Source organism: Haemaphysalis longicornis, unplaced genomic scaffold, assembly GCF_048455015.1.
Source record: "Haemaphysalis longicornis isolate Haplotype H1 unplaced genomic scaffold, Haemaphysalis longicornis Haplotype H1 scaffold_8, whole genome shotgun sequence".
NCBI lineage: Eukaryota > Metazoa > Arthropoda > Arachnida > Ixodida > Ixodidae > Haemaphysalis > Haemaphysalis longicornis.
The window spans coordinates 4,135,591-4,160,847 of NW_027526445.1; the positions used below are offsets into that span (position 1 = coordinate 4,135,591).

Sequence of the window (25,257 nt, forward strand, 5' to 3'; positions counted from 1 at the left end):
TCAGGCGTGGTATAAAAAAGCCTCTGGACGCCTCCAGGGAATTAAAGGCACGTACAGTGAACCAGAGGCAGATTTGGAACTAGGCGATAACACTGCGAATTAAGGAGGATGAAAAGCAACTTAAGATTAATACTACTGAATTAAGAGACATGAAATTTAAATAACCGGGGCAATAGTGAATTAAGAAGACGCGGGAAATAACAAGAAACAGTGCGAGTTAAAAAGGGAAAAAAATTAGGTGGATTTCCGAGTGAATCAAGGTATCTTCAAGTTAATAAACATGGATCAAACTTTACTGACAGATATCAAGGTGTGCTAAGATGACACCAGTCGTTTTAAAAATGAATACGAAACAAAATAAATTGTAAGGATTCAACTCAACTAACAGTGAATAAAGTAGTGCATTCAGTTGGGTAAAATGAATTTACATGAACGCACCTAAATTCAGATTGACCGAAGTGAATTACTCACAAAGGCAGATGGAGAGGAATCAATGCGTATCAAGCGGAATCAGCGTCAAATAACTTTAAATCAAGTAAATTAAAGTCGTTCACTGAGTGAATTAACGTGTATCCATGAGAAATAGGCTGAGTTAAATTAGAAAGTAGACAAGAAACTAACCACAATCAATTTATTTTGTTTTAATTCGCATTCATTGCTTATTTACAGCGTTGAGTCATACTAGACTTTGGTCGTTTTATATAACCAGGTTGTGTGTTAAATCACTGTTTTTCATCTTAATTCACTTATTCATTCCGTTCAAGTTACGTTGTTTCTTCACAATCCACAATGATTCCTCTTAACTGTCTATGTCTACTTTCCAACTAAGCCGAACATGTTTGATTGGCAGTCCTATCGGTTAATGCGATTCTATCTAACATGGACTACTTTCTTCCCCAATTCGTTTGATTAATTCTTAATTTGTTTGTCTTTCTTATGCCAATTCCCATTTGGTGACTGCTGATTCAATTTAATTCATCTTAATTCCCTTTGACACACGGTAATTTACTCAGTGACCCACCTTAATTTACTTCGATTCGAGTTATTTGAATCTGATTCCGCTTGATTCGCATTGATTCCTCTCCATCTGCCTTTGTGAGTAATTCACTTCGGTCCATCTGAATTTAGGTGTGTTCATGTAAATTCATTTTACCCAACTGAATTCACTACTTTATTCACTGTTAGTTGAGTTGAATCCTTACAATTTATTTTGTTTCGTATTCATTTTTAAAACGACTGGTGTCATCTTAGCACACCTTGATATCTGTCAGTAAAGTTTGATCCATGTTTATTAACTTGAAGATACCTTGATTCACTCGGAAATCCACCTAATTTTTTTCCCTTTTTAACTCGCACTGTTTCTTGTTATTTCCCGCGTCACCTTAATTCACTATTGACCCGGTTATTTAACTTTCATGTCTCTTAATTCAGTAGTAATATTCTTAAGTTGCTTTTCATCCTGCTTAATTCGAAGTGTCATCGCCTAATTCCAAATCTTCCTCTGGTTCACTCTACCTGCCTTTAATTCCCTGGAGGCGTCCAGAGGCTTTTTTATACCACGCCTGATGACGCCTGAAGGGCTGTGAAGGTCGACACAAACTTTGATTTGATTGATTGTGGGGTTTAACGCGCCGACGCAACGCAGGCGATGAGGCGCGCCGTAGTGGAGGGCTCCGGATTAATTTAGACCACCTGGGGATCTTTAACGTGCGCCGAAATCTCGTACACACGGGCGTTTTTGCTTTTCGCCTCCATCAGAAAAGCGGCCGCCGCGGCCGGGAATCGAACCCGCGACCTCGTGCTCAGTGACACAAACTTTCTCTTTATCTCAGTTGCAATTGATCACACTGATCCATTTTATCATATAATACAGTTATCAATATAACAATGTTGTGCCTCAGCAGCTCTTTTCCCTCTATTCGAGGTACGATACATCATCCCGCACGACCCTCCGCTCATTCTCCGTTCATTGCGCCCATTGACCTCAAAGCATGACCACTTCAACGATGAAAGCCGCTCTAGGACCCGCCGCGGTGGCTCAATGGCTCAGGCGTTGCTCTGCAGAGCACGAAGTCGCGGGTTCGATTCCCGGCTGCGGCGGCCGCTTTTCTGATGGAGGCGAAAAGTAAAAACGCCCGTGGGTACGAGATTTCGGCGCACGTTAATGATCCCCAGGTGGTCAAAATTAATCCGGAGCTCTCCACTACGGCGCGCCTCATCGCCTGCGGTGCGCCGGCGCGTTAAACCCCACAATCCACCAAAAGCCGCTCCAGGAGATCAAACCGTCGCCGCCGTCGACCAAACAACCAAGCCGACGCATACACTCGAAGCCCGCAACGAGCCATTACACGTAGCAGTTTGACAGAACCATGACGCGGCAATTTCTTCCGAGCGCAGACGCCCAACAGAAGCAATGATGCAGCAGCGACGTGCGCCGAGCGGCGCCCGCTCTGCGCGTGCCTCACGAGCGGTGCCGCCAACGGCGCTCCCGCCGGCCAAAGCATCCTCTGTAACAGCGGCGGCAAGAACCGCCGACAAAGATAAACTGATCATGTCAGGGTGGCCGCGCACGCGCACATGCACGCTATCTCGAACCCGAACCCACGGCCGTGGTGGAGGAGCGGTTGGCGCGCACTTGCGAAAAATCACACAGGCACCGCCACGATTCGAGACGGTGTCTGGTAGACCACACAGTGAGCTAGCAACCCAGAGTCAAACGGCCTACCCCCTCGCCTGTAACGGTGGGGAGTACCTTATGACCTGACCTCCCAATGTCCCACCGCGTCCATCTGTGCGCACCCCACCATCAAGCGAAAATCAGGCGAAATTCGGTTTGAGCCGTGAATTCCAGTTTCATTTAGGGAACAATCAAGGTTCAACTCACGGATCAAATAGAATGACGGTAGGGGCGCAAATCGGATGCCACTCTGGGCGGAACTTGGATGACATTTCGAGTCCCCGTACTCCGCTCCCTCGCCATTCTACGGAGTGGAGATGCTACCATTTTTTATTGCTACATGGACGCGTGCGCGCGCGTGGAACGGCGGCGTTACGTTAGCGAAAGTAGAGAGCTCGTAATCCAGCTCCTCGACGTACCGACAAATGTGGCGCCCCTAAGTTCAACGCGGCAGGCGGCGCGAGATGCGGCCTTCTGCATTCCTCGCAGGCGACGCCAACCCCTTCGCCGAGAATACGCCGTGTCTGCATCTCGACCTCTATGCCCTGTCTTCTGTAAATATGTCACCTCTATTCTCTGTCTCTCCGCAGGTGTTCCGGTGTCCACCCCTAGGTGTGACAATTTACGCCTGCTGGTGGACTTTCCTTTTCTTTGACAATAAATCCATTCATTCATTCATCTCGATGCCTCGCGTAATGGAGGCTGCGGCTACCTCAATGTTCTGTGTCGTCGTGCGTGTCATGCTCGCAACCGTATGTACACGTGCCGCCAAAAGTGATTCGAACACGGTCTCATAAGTTTACAGAAATTTGTTCTTCCCGAAGCTGCCTCGCTGCATTGGTGTGTGTTTAAATCAGTCGTCCCGAATATAAAAATCTTCCTGTAAACCATTAACGGCTGTCATGTAGGCAGTAAGACAAATATTTTCTTTTATATTCACAAATCGTTGTTCCAATTACTTATGACGGCAACTATACGTATAATATGCGCATGCGTTGTGCATGGTCGCATTCTGATGAATTTGGCGCGTCCTACCTCGGCCACTGCTGCTTTACGCTCCAATGGATCTGGAGTATAAGGTGATTTGTCGCCCATCATATGGCGCTTCGTTCTCGCAGTGCATGTCACAACCTTGACGGAGCACGCCTAAAAATAGCTTTGAACTAGAAAATGTCTCAGGAAACTCATTTCTTTCTAATGACAAAACCGTTGTGCCATATTGTGGCTTGTACAGTTTACATACACGTCCAGACGTCGAAACAGCAGTCGAACGATTTCACTGTCATTATTCATCGTAATCTAGCCTAATAAATACTAACTCACCTTATTTTGCCTCAATCCATGTCAGTCCACCATAATCTAACACCCTACGCACGTACCACTGTAATCCACCCTATTCTTACATTACTACCGTAAACCACGATTAATCCACCGTATTTAATTGAAATACGCCGTACTAAACCTTAATTTCAATCCCAATTGCGTAAATGTATCTTGGGCTACTTGAATTCGTCTACAATTGTTAACCTAGCCTAATATCAATGTATACCTATATCCGCAGTAATTCTTCCCTTATAACCTAGCATGCTTTGATTCCCTCCGTCCCTACCTCGGTTCTCGTCGGTTTTTGCGTGATTCTGCAGGCATCGCGGCCAATCGGGGACCCATCCTTTCTAGGCACGTAAGCCTTTCGTGTGGGAAAATGTAGACGCAAACCCGTCCTTTTCTTCCAGAACGTATGGAGAACAAATACCGCAGGCACGGCGTATGGTATGAGAAGGGCAGAAAAATTAGTTGTATAATTGGCTGGCACAAATATATATAAATAACCAATTGACATCAAACTTGCGCCTAACCGCGTGAAAACGATACATTTTACAGATGATACAAATGATACAAATTTACACATTTTACAGTGTAAATGATACATTTTACCCCCCTTTGGAAGCAATCCGTCCAGGCCAGTTTTTGCGATTCCATATATATATGGCCCTCGAGGGCTCACACGAACGAACACATGCGCTGCTACGATTCCTTGTTGTCAGTTTAACTCCCCGGAATGCAACGCCAGGTCCAGTTACTCTCACGTGAGAGAGAGAGAGAAAGAAAATAAACTTCATTAGCAAAAAAAAAAACTGTGGAGTGGTGTCCTCATTTCAGGACACCATTCGTGGTGCCAGCTGCGACGGCCTTTCAACCAACCGAAGCTGGTCTTCCGGACTGAACTGGACCGCACGCCCTCCCACTGCTCATAAGACGGACCAAAAATTCTGTCTAACTTTGTCTGTCTGTCTCACGTGAGAATAGTGTTTTGGGATGCGTGCCCAGACAGCTACAACGGGGGGAACTCGGGAACTGACGAAGCTTTGGTAGTCTTCCCGCAATATACCATCCCCAAAGAGAGGCGAAAAACGGTTGTTAGAGAATCGCTGGACAAAAGACAGTGCGCGGTGCATCAAGGGAACGAGCGCACGACCCTCCCCGTGCGGCTGCGAGTTCGCCGCAGATAAATTTCAAATCGCGCGCCATCAGCCGCAAAGGGTTCGCACAACATCCGACAGATGGCGACGAGTGTACTGGCCAGTAGGAAGACGCATTGAAACATCCCCCTCACGAGAGGCACCATCAAATGCAGAGCATTTCCGGGGGCGCACGACGTTAAGTAGTTTGCGTTACGTTAATGTTGTTGCACTTGTGGCAACTGCTGACGAGAGAGCGCGCGTCAGCAGTAATTTAATAAGTCAACGATATAAGGCGCGTTCATAGCCTCGCATTCTGTGTCGGCTTTGTGGCGCAGTGGTTAGATTACCTTGTACATTGCGTTCCGCCCGCAGGGTCGCGGGATCGAAACCTGGCGCCGGGATAGTATTTCTTTTTTTTATATAGTAGGGAGGGGTGCGGTGCGGACTACGGACGCCAACGCGGGTGACATCGTGAGTTACTGAAATGCTCTGCATTTAGAATGCGCCAGGAATACAAACATGTCTGAAACGGATGGACAGATGTTTCAACATCAGTCGTAGTACGCATTGATGGCTAGACGGTATCACCAATGGGAAACAGTACCGCCAGCAGTAAAAACACCTGCTTTTTAACACGAAAGTGTTTTATCCCCGGGTACACCAAGATCTCACCGGCGTCATATCCTTGAGGGAAATGTGATCGCTAAACAAAGCTCCACAGACGCGGCTGCGCCCGCATTCGAGCCACGAAATACCTGGCGGCAACGAGATGTACACAGCGCGCTGCTCACTGCGCTATAAACGCGCCTTACACCTTTCCCACTACTTTCTTCATTCATATGGTGCTGTAGTCTAGGAGAGGCGAAGCCAAGTAGTTCATCACAACGCTAATGAGCGCCAACAGTTAGCGCCCCGATGCCAGCGTCTTCGTGTACACGGGACGCGGGTGAATTGAGGCGCCCTCCGCCACGTGCAACTTTCGGTTTCGGTTTCGTTCGCATGGTTTTCACGGGACTTTTGTTTCAGTGGGATTTACGCAATGTTAGGGAGCGTGTAATCCAGCGTGTAACGTTGATGCGTCTACCGGTGCCATACCGAAGTAATGATCAATAGCGATGTGCAAGTTCATAAGGATGCATAATAAAAATTTAGATGCTCCTGTGAAAGCACATTCCACATTTGTGTTTTAGCGATTCCTATGAAAGAGGAGGGTTTTAGCATAGCTGCTAACGGAGGCTCACGCTACGGTGGCGGGTTACCCGGACCTGACCCCGCATGCGCGTGGGGGAGGGCGAGGAGGTTGCTCCTCAGTAGAGAGAAGGCGCGGGCATGGCGAAGGCCGTCCGGCGGAACTAATGCCCCCAACGTAACGAATTTTCACCTTCCCAGTCGGGCATCGCTACCAACCGCCGTAGCGTTACCGGACGGTACCCGGTATGCTAAAACTCTCTAATGCCGCTTCTCGATCACAGCAGAGTAGCGCTCCTGCTGGCGCAAGCGCACCAACTTGTCTGGAGGCGGCCTGTGCGGGATCGACGAGCCGGAAGCGGGGTCGGCGGCGCTTCCGTGCTGCGCTTGGCCCGCCCAGGATGTAGCTGTTGGACATCTCCTCGACGTACACGCTGCCGGGTCTTCTGGCGCCGGTGTTTTCCGCAGAGTCGACCTGGCCCACAGGACCTCCGGACAGTTCGCCGGGCACGGTGTCATACATTTGCCGCTCAGAGCGCCCGTACCTCACGCGGTAGCGCCGGTACTGGCCTGCGTAGCGGACAATGCAACGGCGGTAGATTGAGTGGATCACCAATTGTCAATTACTTTTCGTCCTCCGCACAAAACATGATCTTAAACACATGATATTATTGAGAACAGGTTTTTTTCTAATCCTTCCTTCATCGACTGCTTACGGCCGAAAAATTGATCCGCAAGTGCGGGTGGCTGGTATGCACACCGATGTCATTGCCTACGAAGATTCTCGTATTTGTCAGTTTAAAACCAACTAACCCAAATTGATGAGCAACTGCGTGAGAAGACGTGGGTGGTCAACAGAATCCGGTTAGGCCTGGCGGTGCACATTGAAATGCACCATAACAAACGCCCCCCCCCCCCCCCCCCCCTCTTATCTCCAACTTTCCATAACCTACGAGTTTTATTTGCTGAGGATGTCCTGAGGCCACACTTCTATTTTCCAAAGCCGAATGTCACGTTATTACCTTTAAGGTATTGCACCGGTATCCAGTACAAAAAAAAGACACGGTCATTGTACCTATTCTAATATGACTTGTCGCGGTGCGTGTTGCCGTCAAAGCCGACATGACACACCAACGTTCCAGCGCCCGGGCACATACCGGGCAATTTCTGATATAAAAGTACCAGACATAGGCAGGGTTTAAAAGTAGCACATACCAGCTTATGTTGTATTGGACAACTCTTAAAAAGAAACGCTGTCGTTGGCTATTCAACCGGCTTTAAAGGGCGCTGCTGCTTTGGTTTCCGGTCTCGTCCGAATTGTGCTTGATCTGGCAAAAGAAAATGATTTCTAGGCTCTGATTATCGCGCCTCCGCTGATCGCGCCCTCCTAGCGACTCCTAAGGGTGGAGGGGGGAGTGCCTGGGGAAGACAGACGAGATAACGCCCTCTTCCTCGGAACGAGCCGGAGAAGGCTGGGGGCGTGCCTGGAGGAGGGAGTATGCGGAGGTGCACGTAAAGGGGTATTCACACGACGGAGCGTTTCAGCGGAGAAATCCGAGGGAGGTCGTGACGTCACCGCAGGCGGAGTTCCGCTCGGCCAGCTCCTTCGCTCACACGGAGGATGCGACTTTCGGACGGATATCACTGTTTGCAGTCGCCTATCTCTAAAGCAGAGCTGCCGTAGCACCGCCGATTCCGCGACGGCGGTAATTTCTGTTGAGCTCATACCGACCTTGATCTTGTCAACCGACCAAAAATTGGTCGTCGACGCGATGCAGGTGCTGCCGCGCGCAGAGAACGGCGCGCGACGTGGTAGCAGCCGGCCGGCCCACCTACAGCCCCGCATACTGATGTTAGGCTTAACACTGCGGCGAATATTCGATCGGCGCTCTGGCAAGCGGCTCAGGTGACGATTTTTAAAGCAACTTTCCATCACATCATTACCCCATTTCTCGTATACGCAGCTTTGTTTGTGCCTAGGGGAGCAATAACAAGCTGTCGCTCGAGCTACCGGCGCCGGCCTGCGCCACTTCGCGGCCGCGGCCGCGGCCGCCGCTCGCCAAGCGCCCGTGCTGGTGGTATACGCGGCTTCCTCAGTGCGCCTGTCATGTGCGCCACGCATTTTCGCGTCCGATGTATTAAGAAGCGATAAAAATACAGTGCCTGCAACCGCTCTAGAACTTCAGCCGCGGCCAGCTGCCAGGACGAGCAGACGAAATCCCGCCTCCTCCGCCGCGGAGCGTAGGAGGGTTTGTAGCTCGCGAGCAGAAGCTCCGATCTCCCATCGGAGGCGGTGCGCCGGAGAGAAACCGTGACGTAGGGGTCACGTGGCGCGCACTCCTCGGAGCGAAACGGCGGATTTCTCTCTCGTGTGAATACCCCTTAAAGGAGCCATGAAGAGAAAACAAAAGTTTGTTTTATTCGAAAGATTAGGTGTTTCATAGTACCCCAAGCGCTTTCCCGGAAGCAAATGATGCTTTATTCACTGAGAAATAAGGCAATTTAAGCCAAAATTTTAAATCTCCCGCTAAAATTGCACGTTTGGTGACGTGAGCAATGGTGTCACACGGGCCGGTCCATGAAACAGATACTTAGTATGTCGACTCCATATAGCACCCACACGCAGGAGTCGACCGAGACGGCGGCCATTTTAAAAATGCTAGTAAAACCTAGTGCACCCGCAGCCCTAGTCATGGAATCGCCTGATCCGGAGAACAAAACTCTCGCCGAGGAGCTCGGGCTTGCATTTAACAACCTCACACCACTTGAACGCTCAACGCTTCTAAGTGCACGAGCGGCAAGAGTTGTGGGATACGCGGTGGACGGGAAAGCGACCATTCCGCGATAGCCACAACAGACGAACGCCCTGCCGTCGGCACCGCTGCCTCGTCAGCGCCGTCGCCACGGACAAATACAGACTGGTACGTATGTGCCGTATTTTTATTACGGTTAATAATAGTTCAACTTCAGTAGCAGTATCGCTTATGCCAGTTGGCCGGTGTCGTGTATGGAAAGCCGTTCGCGCGAGCTCTCTGCTTCGACCAGAAAGATACGAGCGTCAATGCGCGGTGTTTACGGCATTTTTCCTCCAAGGTCAGAGCGCCTCGAACCCGAAAATTCGTCTGCGCGACGGCGAGATGTCGAGCTCGGCCAGGCGGTTGTTTCGTACGCATTGGCGCACACGCTTGCGTGTTCGTTCGGAACTTCAACCGTTTACTCCACCGTTCTTTGTCATAAAAAGAATGTGCAGTATGTTTCACGGGCATTTAGCTCGTTATGCAAACTGTAAGCCCTGCCTAACATGCGTTTGCTTTTGCCGGCCTCCGCCAATCGCAGAGCTTAGCCCATGTGACGGCATAGGTTCTGTTGCGGGAAATGAGCTGGTGGGTCGCATGACCATTCCCGTTTTTCCTAATTATGTAGCTTATTTGAGCGAAGTTTGCGTTATAAGTGGTGTCGTTATGGTTCTAACGAGGCAATCTTTCGAATGAACCAAACTTGTGTTTTCTCTTCATGGCTCCTTTAAGAAGCGATAGTTAGAGAGTTCTAGCATGGCGGCTAGTGTGCGCCAAGCTACAAAACAGAGGATACCCGGACCCAACACAGGGAAAGGGCGCATTGGTTCTGGTGAGCGGTGTTACGCCTCGCCGTGGCGTGCGCACATGCGCAGTCGTGTCCCCGTGCCCGCCACCGCTGGCGTAGCGTACGCAAGCCACCATGTTAGAACTCCCTGTTGTGTGCTATCGCGTGCTGTACGCTTGGAGCTTGTGGGGCCTTCGCCAGGGAGACAAACGTTAAATGTTCCCGTTATCTCTGGTATTCCTGGACACGCTCGCCACGGCTCACCGTTCCGAAAGATCAACCACGCCAAGCACAATTGTCAAGAAAGGCCCCACGCAAGTTCATTTAAACCATAATATGCAATCATGAGAACTTCTCGCTATTATTTTTACTGAATTCCTAATTATATTGTTTGGCGAAATCACCTTCATAGGGATCATTACGAAAAATAAAGCGCTCTCGACTTATACATTTGTAGAAGCAAAGGTACGATAGAAGAAGGCAGTATTGGCGTGAACGGCGTTGCGGAGGTTTCGAAAACTTCTCCCATTATGGCGCCTGAAAAAGTTCGCAGTGGCATGCAGTGTCGAAGAATGTAGGCGAGCCTGCGCCGGGATAGATGGCGAGAACATCATGTGCGGCACCGGTCTCTCCGACCGGGATTTCTAACACAGCTGCAGAGCTTACGTTTTATGGAAATGTTCTACGTACCTTTATTAATGTTTTCTGTTAAAGAGAAGGTTTCACAACTTAACTGCTGTAGCAATTCACTCTCTATATGTTGGGGGGTTCCATGTTACAATGGGCTGTATCACCGGGTTGGGCAGCCAGAACACGAGCACCAGAGCCGCAATCCCCTACGTGGCGTCTCGTGGACGCCGCTGTGGGTCCAATCCTCGCACCGGAAGGAGCTAAAGACGAGCTCGGACGCAGGCGAGGTCGAGGAAGTGCGCTTTACTCCACATGGTCATATGTACACTAAGTACAAGCGAGCGGCGGCCTCGAGCTTTGTCGGAGGACGGGGTCCTCACAAGCTCGATAAGCCGTCATAGGCAGTCGGCTCAGTTCGTCTCCTGAGGGGAGACTCGAATTGCCTCGTGGTCGGGGAATGGAGCGTTCCTGGTGCGACCGTGGGTTTGACCGTGCGTGGAGAAAAGGCCTCGTGGACGGCCCCGCATGTAGTTTTATGCCTTCTGGGAGACAAGGGTCTCCCACTTAGGAGGAGGGTGCTTGCGGGCTGAACGGGCAGGCCGGCGCGTCCGGTGGCCGAGGAGGGCGCGTCACGTCTCGCGCGAGAGCCTGCGAGACTCGGCGCGCCCTTTCCACTGACGGTGTCATTTCCGCACTTCTTGCGCGAGAGCCCGCAAGAGTCGGCGTGCCCTCGCCGTGAACGGCGCCGGCCTACCAGCTCTAATCAAGATATGGGGACAAAAGTAATCCCCACAATGTTGATATTGTATTAACCTCGTTAATACTTCGTTTCAAAAACTCTACTTATTATGCATAGCTTGCATGTTTAGGCTATAGTTATCCGGGAAGCACTCAACCATAACTTTCACCCCCCCCCCCCGGCTTAGGAGCTGCGCTTTAAGAACAGCCGCACACCTTACATATCCCCTATAAAGCTCTGAGCACTGCATCGCAGCACGAATAGTTGCATTATACGCACATAAATCAAAGAGTCACTGTCGTGCTTAGAAATTACACCCATTCCCTGGAACCATGAGAAAACACAGCATTCATCATTTCTTGGAAGATACTCGATCTCTAACTGCAGAATTCCAAATTGCTTGCGAGAATACCTGAAAGCAAATAGTGTGGACGAGTTGACGTTTAGGACATACGTTTTCAACGTTCTTGAAAGGAATTCATAGAAGTGAGTGAAGCTGCCAGGGCAATATCAAGTTTGAGGAAGAAAAAAAATCATCTTGGTCGTCACGTTTGTCGCAACGCAACTTGCGCTCCATTTGTAACAAGCTAAGCACGAGTGGGGACGAGCTACTAGGACGTCGCCACGGCGCGTTTGCCGCAGATTTAAACATTTTGAGTTGCTTTGCAAGGGTAAATGTGAGTGGTACGGTTGGTTCGGGCGAGTGCTGCCTGTTAAATGTTGGTTGTTTTTTAATGTTTTAGCCAGACTCCGGCGTTCGTCGCTGAGCACCGTCCTGTCGTGCTTGCGCGGCCATGCTTCACATCGTCATCGTAATTTACAGGCTTCATTCTGACAGAGCGGCACACGGTATATTAGGCGGCGGGGCACCTCGCACCGTCGCGCGAGAATCATTCTCCGGTAAGCTTGCGAAATACACGCGCGCACCAGTGGCTGCACCCTGGACGAATTTACTAACATGAGAATCACCGCGTCACTTCGCAAGAGCAGAAGAGCAAAAAGTTCACGGTTAGAATTGCGGAAGCTCATAGCGCAGATCATACTTTGCATCAAAGCGTAAGCTTTTCCCTGTCATTTTTCAATTTCGCCTTAGGATGGCGAATATTGTATTTAAAGCGGATTGCTCGTGATAGGCGCAGTGATAGTCTCTAGTTACTAAGGGCAGATCGAGAGTGGCTTATTTCACAGCCCTGTTGATAAAATACGTTTTTAGTCTGAATGTGTTCCCACCCCTACCCATGCTACACAGAAAGCTGACTGACAGCTCAAGGGATAGAGGATCTTTTCAAAGCATTCGTTCGAGCGTACACATTTGGACGAAAGAATACTTATTCTTTTAAACCGTATTGTGAAAACAGAAGAATTAGGCAGCACGCGATCGTAGCCGAACTTAGCATGTCTTATAGCTGCGGGAGGGTATCATGGCATAGCCGAGAAGCTGGCACTGTGGCATGGTTACAAAACAAAACACGATATAACACAATACCATCGCAAACCACCACAAAAGGGAGATGCGACGACATGTACGAACATTTTAAAGGATCCCAGCTTAGAACAATATTTCCGGAAAGGTAACACACCTTCTAAGTCAATTTGCCCAGAAAAATATTTCTTGTTTACCCTAACGGTCAAAAAACCTTCCGCCCACCGAAATATGCTCTCCCCATATTAAGGCTGCCTTATATAAAAGAGACAGCACGCTATACACTTGCGTTGACGTAAAAGTAAACCCGGGCTCTCTTATCGCCGATTCGTTTCTAAAGAGTTCAGCTACTGCGCCACTAAGAGCGCGTCGAGCGGTGCGACCACTTTCACTTACGAATGAACCCTTCCGCTATGGGGGAAACAAAATGGCTGCCCCGCTACTCACCGTTGACGGCAAGCACCAATACCGCCAGGAACGTCACGGTTATCCCCAGCCGCGGCATTCCTTCCGCAGGGGTTCTTCAGCCTAAAACACGGAGCACAGAATTAGAAAGCGTTCACCGTCGCAATGCAAAACAAAGGAATTTCCCGCACCGTTGCACGGGAAAGCGCGCGGCGCCGCAAGCCCAATCTGTTAATGAATAGCCTTTACAGCGAAGAAGACCATACCATAAGTTAAGTGCGGTATACAGGAGGCGCTCTGGGCGTTAGTTTCTCTTGTTCCCTGTCACATACCTCCTAGGGAGTTGTGTGAAAAGGGCGAACGGAGAGTGAGCGGATGAGCAGGCTCAGCAGATGCGCAAGGGGGCATACCGGTAAGCGGCCGTTTGAGTGACAGCGGGAAAGAAGGTGAGAGAGGGAGTGAGCTCCTCGGGTCTGCTGCCGCAAGGCGGTGTCAGCGGTTGAGACCCTCATGACAAGTAAATAAGCGCAAGCAGGCCATCTTCTCAGCGACGTTTAAAATTCGTTCCAAAGGCCTGGAAGGCGGAACGCGTTATGAGGTGCATCAACGGTAAACTTCTTGCTTGCCGTAATAGTAAGTGTAACGGGCCATATTGTCGAAGACACGTCGGTACGGAAGAGGGTCCCCTTAAATTGTGCTATGTGACTTCGAAAGCAGTCATGTTTTGCAGCGTGCCGGACAAGACAATAAAGGCACAGTGCAATCGAAAGTAGAATTTACAAAGCCTAGAATTTTCACACAGCTGAGGCTCGTGTAAATTTCAACTTGGCTGTGTCTAATGTCACAGCAGCCGTGAGAACTGCCCCCGCAAAATTCTCACGGCAGTTTTCAAAAAATCGGGCTGGTCTAAAATTCGCTGACTAATATTAAATTCCGAGGTAACCTAACATTACAACCTCACCGAACCTAACGTGACCTAACGTAACCGAAAGCATCATAACCTACCCAAATCAAGCCAAACTGCAACAAGCCTAATCTAACCCAGCCCAGCGACACAACACAGCGTGTATTAAACTTAATCTGACACATTCTCGAAGTAGTGGGCGTCGATATCTTGACAAAGTAAAATCCAGAGTAGAAAAAACCATTAACAAAATTACGACGACCGAAAAAGTTCGAAAGCCAAAAAAAAAAAAAAAAGAAACCCTCACAATGTCGCATTCGAACCTCAGCCTTCGGTTTAAAAGCCAGCACTATACCACAGCGCTAAAGGGACCGCAAGAAGCACAGCTTTTTAAGGAATATTTATCCTATAGAATCTCCGGGTAGCGTGCTTAGCTAACGAGAGGCGACTGCAGTGAAAAATTTCTGACGGCAATTCTCACGGTTGCCGGGATAATAGACGCTACCTTTTAACTTACAGTATTTACGTGTGCGCAGTTGTTGGCAATTAAAAAGAAGGAGAAATCCGGCATGGCGCTTGTTTTCTCGATACTAGCCATGAAATAAAGACAAATGCGACGTTTACCGTAGCCGCAATACTGCGCAATAAGGCACGAAAACGTATACGCTTCTGCATTCTACATATTCTATTCGCACAAGTTCTCTACACTGAGAAATAATGGGAAAAGGGCACTAGTGGGTTCGGAGCAATAGAGAAGACATTTAAAGCGGGCACACCGCTGCTCCGCGAGTACCGGAGTTCCGCGTGGGGATGCTATAAACTGCGAGAGACCCTCGAGTTTCGCTCGGCTCGGAACACGTGGGCCCGTGCGGGAACGAAACAGAACACACCTTGTGGCTTGTATCCGAAGCGTGGAATGCTGAAGACGCGGTCCGGCGCCCAGGAGAACAACCGGGTTGCCGGCGACGTCGGAACGGCGCCTCGATCTAGCAGGGAATGCAACCCGCAGCCGTCGTCTTCCTTCACAATGGTTAACAGTACCACGCGCGTGCGCAAGCACATATTACAAAAAATTTGGCGTTGCTTTTTTTCCTAACTGCTTGGATTGAGCGACCTTCCACGATTCTCAAATTGATTGTCATATGTTTCTTCATCCCGTTCATGCTTGTAGTTATAAATACAATTTTGTGAAGCAGGCCCTAAAGCCGTCAAATCTCCTGGTCCGTGGCAATCCCATAAACGGGTATGTGTTTAAGCCGAAGGAACAGCAATGCCACGTCAAGTTTAGGGATTATGTGTCTAGTCTAGGGATTGGCACGTCAAGTCTAGGGATTCACCAGAGTTACTCTGGGGATTCACAAATACAGGTTACAAAATAAGGCGACTATCGCGCTGCTTTCACGGATTTAAGTGTCAATGTTGTTCAGGTAACACACAGAAGCACGTTTTACTGCGAAGCAGTGTACCTCTAACCAGCCAAGGAAATTTTTCGTGTCCGCAGCTACTACAGGCTACACAAACAAGCATCCTAGTCTACTAATGGCTAATGGCTACACGTAGACTACACAGACCAATTATTGGCACCGCCAACGTACAGTGTAAGGTGTGTCGTGCGGGGAAAAACCAATTGAGCGCGAGGGTCCCTTTTCCGATCCAAAAAATGTATGGAGCGCAGGCGTTTTTTGCAGCCAGCGCACCCTATAAGTTTTCAAATCAAGCTCAAGAGTTATTTGACGAGTTTTATAAAACTTGCCGTGAAATTAAGATATAAGACTATCTAGGGCAATAAATAGAGATTAATTTAACAAACAAAACTTCTGAAACCAAATGGTAAGCAGCGGCCGCCATGGGCGCTGCTTACAACAGGAGTTCCTCAGCAGAAATTTTCATCGTAAATCGGCCCGAATGACACACATCTAGTACACTGTAGCTAGGAATCGAATGTGGGTGCGCATACAAAAACGGAGCGAGAGACCGTCGTCTTGCTTACTCAGCTACGCCAGCACATGGGGATGGGGAGACAGACGGTGATTTGGATTCAGCGTCTGGGGAGGGTGACGGCGCTTTTTGGAGGCGACACATGAAACAAGAGCGAGGGGGAGGCAGTGAGAGAGATGACGCCATAGCCGAACGTGCTGCACTCCACCTCACCCTCCAAAAGCCGCTCTCCTCCGTTTTCTTTCTTCCGAAGCTGCTGCATTCGGGACGCCGCCTCGGCGCGTCCCAGGTAACTGGCTTGCGGGCTATCTGGTTTCACTCTTTTTAGATCCACGTGTGCGAATTCAAGTGACGCCGCAAGGGTAATCGTTGTGGGTGTCGCTTAGAGCTTCCTCGTCCATTCTTCACAGTGGGCATTGGAGCCATTTTTGCTTTCTAGGAGAACGCATTGAAGGAGACGCTTAAAAAAACAACAGTAGGTACTAACGGTTCCGGTTAGTGGGCACTGCCAATAGTACAATGATGATGATAACGAAAACGACGACGACAATTATGGTAATGATGAGTATGCTCGATATCGGAACAGCGCTCACTTGATGGTGTGGTGATGACCTCTCGAAAAGATAAGAAAGTCGCCGATATTTAAATATTTCGACGCCTGAACTTAAAAAAACGGGGAGCGGCAAATCGAATTCTTCTATTTTGCTGAACCTCATTCCGCATCAGAACCTACATCAGCCTACCTATCCCGCTTTCGATATGTGTGTTTTACCGGTAGCCGTAACCCCCTTAACCCTGGCTACATAGGGTCCGAATGTCATTTGAACCAAATATCATTTGACTCAAATGGGGCGCTTGGAATGCCATTCGAAATCCACGGTGCTACACTACAATTTCGATGGCATTTGAAAGCTTCCACAATTTGTCGCCGCGCTTTAGTGGCGCTCTTGTCACCCCGTTTGTTTCGTACAATAATACAACAATCAAATTTAGGAGCAGTCTAAGGCAGTGAAATGACATCAAATTAGAAGAGACACCAGTTTTGATTCTAGTGTGGTGGCTGTTTGCGTATTTCTATTTGTGTTTCTTTTTGCAACTGACCCACTGGTTCTTAGAGTATAAAAATTAAATATGTTGATTTCATATTTTAAATAAATGAACACTAAACAAAGCTCCACAAACAAAATATTTAAATATATTCTTTTTTTACGGACGGGAGTATTATATTTTTGATTCCGATCAAAAACACTGCGTGAGAGAGTGCTAGAAATGGCAGTTGAAATCCCAAATGTCTCTCTCGGTGCTCATTTGGCTCGAATGCCATTTGATCCGAATGGCATTTCAAAACCTAGAGGAGCAGCGCAACTTGGCATCTGAGTCAATTGACATTTGGCTCAAATGACATTCGAATGCATGTGTAGCAGGGGTATTAATCGCGTGGCGTCCACCGGGGTCATTTGGTCAGTGTTGCGTTTAAAAATAAGAGATAAAACCAATCAAAGAAACATCGGTTAGCTTGAGGTTGCCGGGAGAACATGGCTACCCAAAAAGAAAGATCGCATGGTGGTGTGAGTTACACCCCAAACACTCTCTCGGGGGATTGGTCATGAAGAGTAAAGGAAACGATAGCCACAGCCAGAGTAGGGTAATAAAACAGGAAAATTGGGGACCGTAACGCCGACGGAAAAGAAACTCAGTAGACATAAAAAAATTTAAACTAATATAAGCTCCCACATATAGTAGACAGCAGAGGCACGTACAAAAAAATTACCAGTGGCTTAGCTCCGCCAGGGGCCATGGCTCGGCTATGCCACGTTATACGTTGCGCGAAGGGAACTAAATGCGAGAGAGGCAGAAAGACACCAACCGAAAAAAATGAGAGTTTGGACGCGGCAGTTTTTATTCGGGCGCCACCACCAGCACCACCACAAATGACATTAAGTGAAATTGCGACCACGTTTAAGTTAAAGGACACGCTCTCCGAAACGGTCGCAAGTCCGTCAGGTTAAAAAATAAATACGTGGCCTGTGTTTCGAAGATATCAGTGAGAGAAATTGATCTCTTTAGATGGACTTTTTGAACTAACATACACAGAGGGATGCGCCAATTTGGCGAACGGGTTACGCACGTAGTCCTTCTTAAAAAACAGTACCTCCGAGCCAAGACGACATAGTTTCCCATTGATTCAACCGTCTTTCAAAAGGAATCAAACCGAGATGTTCCAGCACACAATGTTGCAAGTAATAATATATTTTGTTTGTGCCGCGAGGCAATTGTGTAAGTATTGCGTTAAATTTGTATCGCGACAACAAAATAGGTGTACAGTTAAACCTGTATGCAACAAACCTCTATGTAGCGAATTCCTGGATTTAAAAATTTTTCACTTCCCCAATGTTCTGGAGCCTATGTGTTGGCAACCTCTGTGTTACGAAACGTCGCAGCGGTTAACCTTGACTTCACGAAGTCGGCCAGCTGATGAGTCATTTTTTGCACTTAAACTCAAAATCTACCGGAGAAATGAACTAATTTAGCAAATACTAGAACTACCATAAGGAGCCAGCCCTAATAAAACCGTCTGGAATTGCCAGACCACGAAAATCGTCATGTTGATGATGATGATCAATGTAGGAGCGGTCACCATCTCGTGGCTGACGTAGCAGTCACTTCTGGTTTTGCTTCTGGAGCGTGACACCTCACCAGCTAGCAAGGGTTTACGTTTTTGTTGTCTTGCCCGCACAGGAAACTACTGTGCGTTTTCACGTGCAAGCGCGGTTTCGGTTGAAGACGTTAGCTTTGAGTTGCTAGGCCGCCCTGTGGGCGTGTAGTCGCGCGTCTATACTCTGTGATATCGGTTTATCGGTGGCGAGTGCAGCGGTTAGAACGAGAAAACGAGAAGTTGTGTCTATTGAAGAAAGGCGCACGATTTTAGAAGCTGTCTCCGCTGGCGAGAAAGAAGAATGCTGCCGCCTGGTATTGGCCTAGAGGACGTACCGTGGCGCCACCTACGAGTGACGTCACTTATAGGACGCCGGGTTATGTTGTCGTCTGCCAGAACTAATTTCCTGTGTTTATGCGACCGCACGTTTTTTGTTGTAGCCACCATGTGCCCCCTCCTCGCGGTTTTGATGCAAATTACAGAGAAACGTCGTCTACAGACAGAATATTCCGGGCAAGCAATCAGCGACTCGCTTGTTCCCGGCGACACCGCCGCGGCTAGGTAGTTGCTAGTATCGCCACCGACAGCTCGTACGCAGACAGATAACGCCAGAGAGGATCCAACTGGTGCCGACAAAAGCACGCTGTTAATTGATTGTGAAATAATTGCGACGTGACATGTACAAGACTGTGTGCGTAATAAAAATAAACCTTGCCGCAGCGACCAAAACGTGCCGCTCAGTTGTGATCTCACCACGCGTACTGCGCGTATTGCCTGGTGCATGAATGACTACGTGAGAACGGTCAGCGGATTGGTTAGCCGCACATGCTTAAAAGTATTGATACGATCTGCAGTTTGGCCTAAACAGGGCCTATATCTCCTACAATGTTTTTTTTTTCATATTGATGCCCTCATATGATTAACGATCACTAGTACTCTGTACTGCTGATATGTTTACGTTTTGCGACAACTTTTCCGCAATGTATGAATGGTATTAACGCGAGTTTTCAACGCTTTCGAGCGGGTCTAGACGTGCCTATGTTTATTTTTAATTAAGGCCTCGCCGTAGAAATTTGTAGTTGCAATACAGTGTTTTGTCTGTTTACAGCGAGCCTGCGCCTTTCCCGAGCATTAAATTAGACAGCTCACGACTGCTTACAGAAGGAGCGCCTGTGTACTAGGCGAAGCACATCGCGGGGTAACGGGGTGTTTTAGAATAGGGGAACCAAGCGTTGGGGAGCCACACGAAGTTAGGGGAACCCAAACCAACACGCTTGCGCGCGGAGAGTTTTAGAAGAGGGTCTTCTCCGACAGCTAGCTCGCCGCCTGTTTTGGATGCGGGGAGTCCGCTGTTAGGAACATTAGGCTTAGCGTCGCGGCAGATATTTCATCGCCGCTATCGTTACAGTCGCGAATGAATTAACACAACTTTTCACCACACTGGAACCCCCTTTCTCGTAAGTGAAATTTTCTATCCGCGGTGACTGTCATTTAAGCGATCGATGATCAAGATAGCTGCCACGGCCTCGGCCGATTTTTGCGCGCAGGTATCGCCACCTTTCGGCCGCTCGCCGCACCGTACGCGAACGGGCCGGCGGTGCCGGGATCGACGTCCGCGGCCGGTCAACGTAGATCGCGGCAGATATTTGAGCACCGCTTTGAAAATCAAGGGTAATGACACTACCTTGCACAATTTTTCACCACACTCACATCCACTTTCGAGAATGTGAAACTGCTTTTCCACATTCACTGTGAATTTTAAAACGCGGTAACAAGGTGTTGCTGGCGTGCCCAGCACCGGTTCGAGCCGCAGGCGCGCACACGGCGGACGTGTGTGCAGAGCGTTTCTGCGAACAGTAAACGTTTGATGATTTCCTGCTTTATGCATTTCTTGCGAACGACAAGCGAAACCTAGTAATATAGTTCGGTGATCGTCGTAGCCTACAATGTTTATCAGGGAAGCAGCCGCACCATACGCTTACACCGGGCTCGGTCGCATACGTCTGCATACACCACCACGCTCAAGTCGTTTGCGGGGAGCCTACCACGGTTGACACTATTATGAAGTCCAAACGAGGTCAAACTGCTATTCACGCACTGATAATTAACTTAAAACGCCGAAAATTAACATGACGTGACACTTACAAGGCGCGTCCTAAACGAAGTGTCACGAAATGTAAGCCAACTACGCATCAAGGCAGGAACGGGGATCCTACAAGTGACGTCAAAACAATCGCAGCGCCGGCCTCTCCAGCAGTGGCCCTCGCAGCCAATAGAACTCCAGCTGCCACCCTCCCAACAATCTTGAGGGCGGTAAAGAGCATCAGGTTCGCAAAGAGGCCACCTTTCAGTATAAGTTTGGTTCTTGTAACGCGTTAAAGCTCCGAAAAATGTCAAAAAGCAAAAGCGATGCTTAAATCACGTTTGGGCATACTGGCCTAGGTGACATTCTTTTTTTGAACGCCACGTAGTACCTTAGCTCGTGCGAAAGCAGAAGACGCAACTCCCTCAGCTTTTCTCTGTGAAAGAAATCCGTGATGGGTGAGTTCACGTTCACTGATGTCTAGCATTTTAGCTTCGATTCTGATTCCCGCGAGCCCTAACTCGAAACGTGCATGTAACGAAAACCTGGATGTAACGAAAAATTGCGGAGTTGTTTCAACTTCCTTGCATCCAGGCCTAACTTTGCCAACATCACAAAATCTCGTGAGCGATGAAGCCAGTCACAACAGTATTATAGTCATTGGCTGTTTCATGTTATTTGGTAAGTTCGGATGGCCAAGAACGGATGAGGTTCTGAAGCGTTGATTGCCATGACATGGTATCTTTGGTTCGTGGACGATTCTCGAGACTGAGTGGTTAGTTCGTTATTGGGTTAGAGTGTTACCAGGGAGGGGGGGGGGGGGCGGGGCGGGTTAGAACACTGATGTTGTTTCTAGTTGACAGGGAGGATGACTTTGGGTAGGTCGATAATGGTGCCGAGAATCGCACGACGCAGGAATTAAAGCGTACGGGTGTGGGTTTGGTTGCAGTCGTAAGCTTGTACTGCATGCGTAATATTCACAGCCATAGCATATGATATGTCGTCTCAGTTTTTACTGAAAACTGTTTAACACTAGCCCTTGTTTGTTTGCCCGCCCACGATCCCAGGGGCGTACACAAGCCGGGAAACAGAGAGGAAGAGAGATAAACATTAATTTCAGTTTAAGTGAGAATATTTGTGGTCAGGTTCTTGAGGCCAAGAGTCCACTGGTACGGCCGGCTATCGTCGCCTTTACAAGGAAGGCGACAAAGCTGACATCTACACCGACGCGGCTCTGAATGTTACGACGGCGGCCATTGCCTGGACATCTGAAGACCTGCCAGAATCGAATGGATCCAGGCACATTTCTAACACATACGGCCTCGTTGAAGAGGAATTCTGGGAGCCGCGCGGCAAATTTATAACCATTCCGGCCATCATCCACGAAGAAATTTCGTATCAGCACGGGTTCGTATGTTGCTGTCCGAGAGTTAAATCGTCCGTTTTCACCGAACAGTACGGCAACCAGCATCCATACCTTGATAAGAGACCTACAAATTGAACGCTTCAAAATCGAATTGTTTGGACTCCAGGACACACTACAGGCGCAGAAGGCAATCGTACGGCACACGACTCCGTCATGGAGAGGCTACAATCACCTCCCGCGCTGCCCGCCACGCCCATCCCCCCTCTCCAAGCAGACTGGTAACTCCAGCTTCGCCACCACAAAAAGGAAAGCTGCAAGCGCGTACAGGCAGAAACTCCTGTTGGCATCCTTTCCCCTCTCAAGCGCTTCTCGCGTCCGGGGGAAGCATTCGACAATAAAGTATATGCGAATGCAGCGCACACCCCCAACATTATTTATAAATGGACAGCACCAGCCGGATCCGAATTGCGCCGATGCCCCCACTGTAGTCGTGAAGGCACACCAAATATTTATCACTTAATTTTGCTTTGCCCATTATTCACCCGTAATCGCCACCAGTTTTTAACTGTAGGTCCCGCCCCTGCGACTGAACAGGAACATGTTAGTCCGGTCCGCGACGATCCTACCACACTAGGAGCCACCACCGAGTACACCCTTGAAAACCGACTCTACAAATTAGTGTAACGGCCTGGTCGACTTCTCCGTTCTGCCTACAATGTGAACTGTCTGCAGCGTACACTGTTTTCAGTGTGAACCGCATTGTCTACAGTGTGAACTGTACATTTAAGTGTAAACTGTGCATTTTGTTGCCACTGACTGACTTTATTGTGTTCCTTTTGTGATTAGGATCCAAAGACGGCAACTGTGTTCCTTGTGCGAGTTGTGACCTTCCCCTTTTCCCCTCATCCTTGCTCCCCCCAGGGCTCCATGACCTCTCGTTTAATAAAGTTTTTCACTCACTCGTCGCCCTTTCCGCAAGCAAAAGCGGCGTTACCGGAGAGGAGCTGGTGAGCGTGCTCTCCCACTACTCGCGCGTGGGGTAAAGCTAACAGAAGTCACCCGTGAGCAGGGAGACTTAATTGACACTCCACATCCGTAACCCAATATGAGGCACAGCAGAAGTTGGAAAGACCATATAATAGGCATCCCACCCAAGTTTAGAGTCGTGACAATACCAGAGAGCGCGGCGCCGCAGCAGCAGAAACGCGGGGAGGTGAGAGAACTGTCCGCGAACGCGACACGGTGCTTCGTCTTGTGTTTGATTGCTACAACGTGGGAGCATTCCGCCGGGTACGGGTTACCCTCGAGGTGCTGTCGAACAAGTTAATCATGCCGTGCGAAGGAACCACACAGTGGACGCGAAGCTGCACCAAAACAGGCCGAAAGCAACCGTCACTAAAGCAGACGACAAAGCCGTACCGCCAACGCCGACGACGGCGAGCAGGTTCTTCCGCGTGGGGAACGCTGGGTAAATTCGCCGCGCCATCGCTAGTGTGCTCCGTGAGGTAAACCGTCCCCGCCGCCCTCTCCCCTCCGCCGCGTTCGGAGTTTGTTGTCCCGCACGCCACGAAAGAAACGTTGGCTCTCACATTTACAACTATAATATTGAAGCGTCGTGTTTGTACAGTGGTTTTGAACTTTAGGCCACTACACAGGGCCAAAACAACCTTATTTGCCCCAGTATTTTACGTGGTTGTGGTACCCGGCCGTGTTTGACTAATGTTAAACTGCGCAAAAATGAGGTTTCCCCCAAAGCTTCGGGAAGTAAAACCGCCGGTAACTGCTGTGAAATGTATGGGGAAATCGCCACGTATGTGTTAACAGCAAACTCCTGTTGACACAGACGCTTTTCCGGTTATGCGTACGTGGGACGCAGAAACTCATGTTGAAAACAAAGATCTACCACCAAGGGCCGCCGGGCGCCTCCGACCTGCGCCTACTGCCCAGACCCCGGGACGCTCGGGGTCCTACTGTGCTCCTGCCGTCAGCACGACGCCGCGAGGGATGAACTTCGGGCCGCACTGCAGAGACACGATGCCCCAAGCCACACTCTGGAAGACTTCCTGCTCCCCACGCGACCCGACGCCATCCGACGGGGGGTCTTCCAGCAGCTACTCAACTTCCGTGACATGGCCGGACGAACGCAGCGTCTGTAGCCGTCGGGCCACGGACGAGATGAACGCGACTTTGGCTGTCCCCAACTCTTTCTTCCCTCTTTCTCTCTCTTCTTGTCCTTTCAAGCCCCCCTCCCCCCCCCCCCCTCCACTTCCCCGGGACTGGGCTGTACCAACTCCCTATTGAGCGCAATAATACCGCCCGTCCTTTTCTCTTCCTTTCTTACCTGAATCACCCCCCCCCCCCTTTCCGATCCCGCCGTCAAAAAGGCACCATCAAAACCGACCATAAAAACTTAGCAGTTTCGTGCGCCTTTTATGGCATCGCTCCGGTTTTCCCTGTTTTATAAAGCAAACTGTTTTTTAGTGCAGCTGAAGGTTTCCTGTGAAAAAAGCTAATGCATTTCCTCATACGCTGGTTGATCGACCAAAAAGCTCTCATAAGATCTCTGGATACCCGACGCGTGCGTGAAACCGCTCCTCTACAATGACAAAATGGTTACTCGAAAATCACGAAGAAAGAATTGTTCTTGATCAGACAATACAAGCATCGTTCATAAAGAAGCAGCCGTACAGTGACCTGGCTGTATTCCTATAGATTTGGATGGGTCGTAGAAGCGTGTATATTATATATATATATATATATATATATATATATATATATATATATATATATATATATATATATATATATATATATTATAAATATATATATATATATATATATATATATATATATATATATATATATATATATATATATATAGAGAGAGAGAGAGAGAGAGAGAGAGAGAGAGAGAGAGAGAGAGAGTTGGCAGTCAAGAAAACCTTGGAAAGCAAAGGGGGGAATGCGGTATTTCATAGAAACGGTTAAGGATTTTTTGAGTCAGAAAGAAAGTGGTGACAAAATGCCCGCCGGGTGGGATCCGAATCCACGATTTCCAGAATACCCGTCTGGTGCGATAACCAGTACGCTACCGGCGGGGCTGTTTCCCCACCACTTTCTTGGGTATTTATGTTAAAGTATTTTTCGTTTCCTGCACTTGGGGGTGGTAGCCAGCGCCACTCAGACTACTTGGGGTGAAGGGGA

At 48.9% G+C, this 25,257-nt stretch overlaps 1 protein-coding gene across 1 annotated transcript in view; it reads right to left on the reverse strand.

Annotated features, from left to right (window-relative positions):
• LOC144149730 (uncharacterized) overlaps window positions 1–15,098 on the reverse strand; it is a 34,066-nt gene extending 18,968 nt beyond the window's left edge. The window contains exons 1-3 of the mRNA XM_077681382.1: window positions 14,901–15,098; window positions 13,149–13,229; window positions 6,643–6,897 (exon numbers count right to left, since the gene is read on the reverse strand). Coding sequence (XP_077537508.1) covers window positions 6,643–6,897; window positions 13,149–13,206 — 313 coding nt within the window. The 5' untranslated portion in view covers window positions 13,207–13,229; window positions 14,901–15,098. The remainder of the gene's footprint in view (window positions 1–6,642; window positions 6,898–13,148; window positions 13,230–14,900) is intronic.
• Between the last annotated feature and the right edge of the window lie 10,159 nt (window positions 15,099–25,257).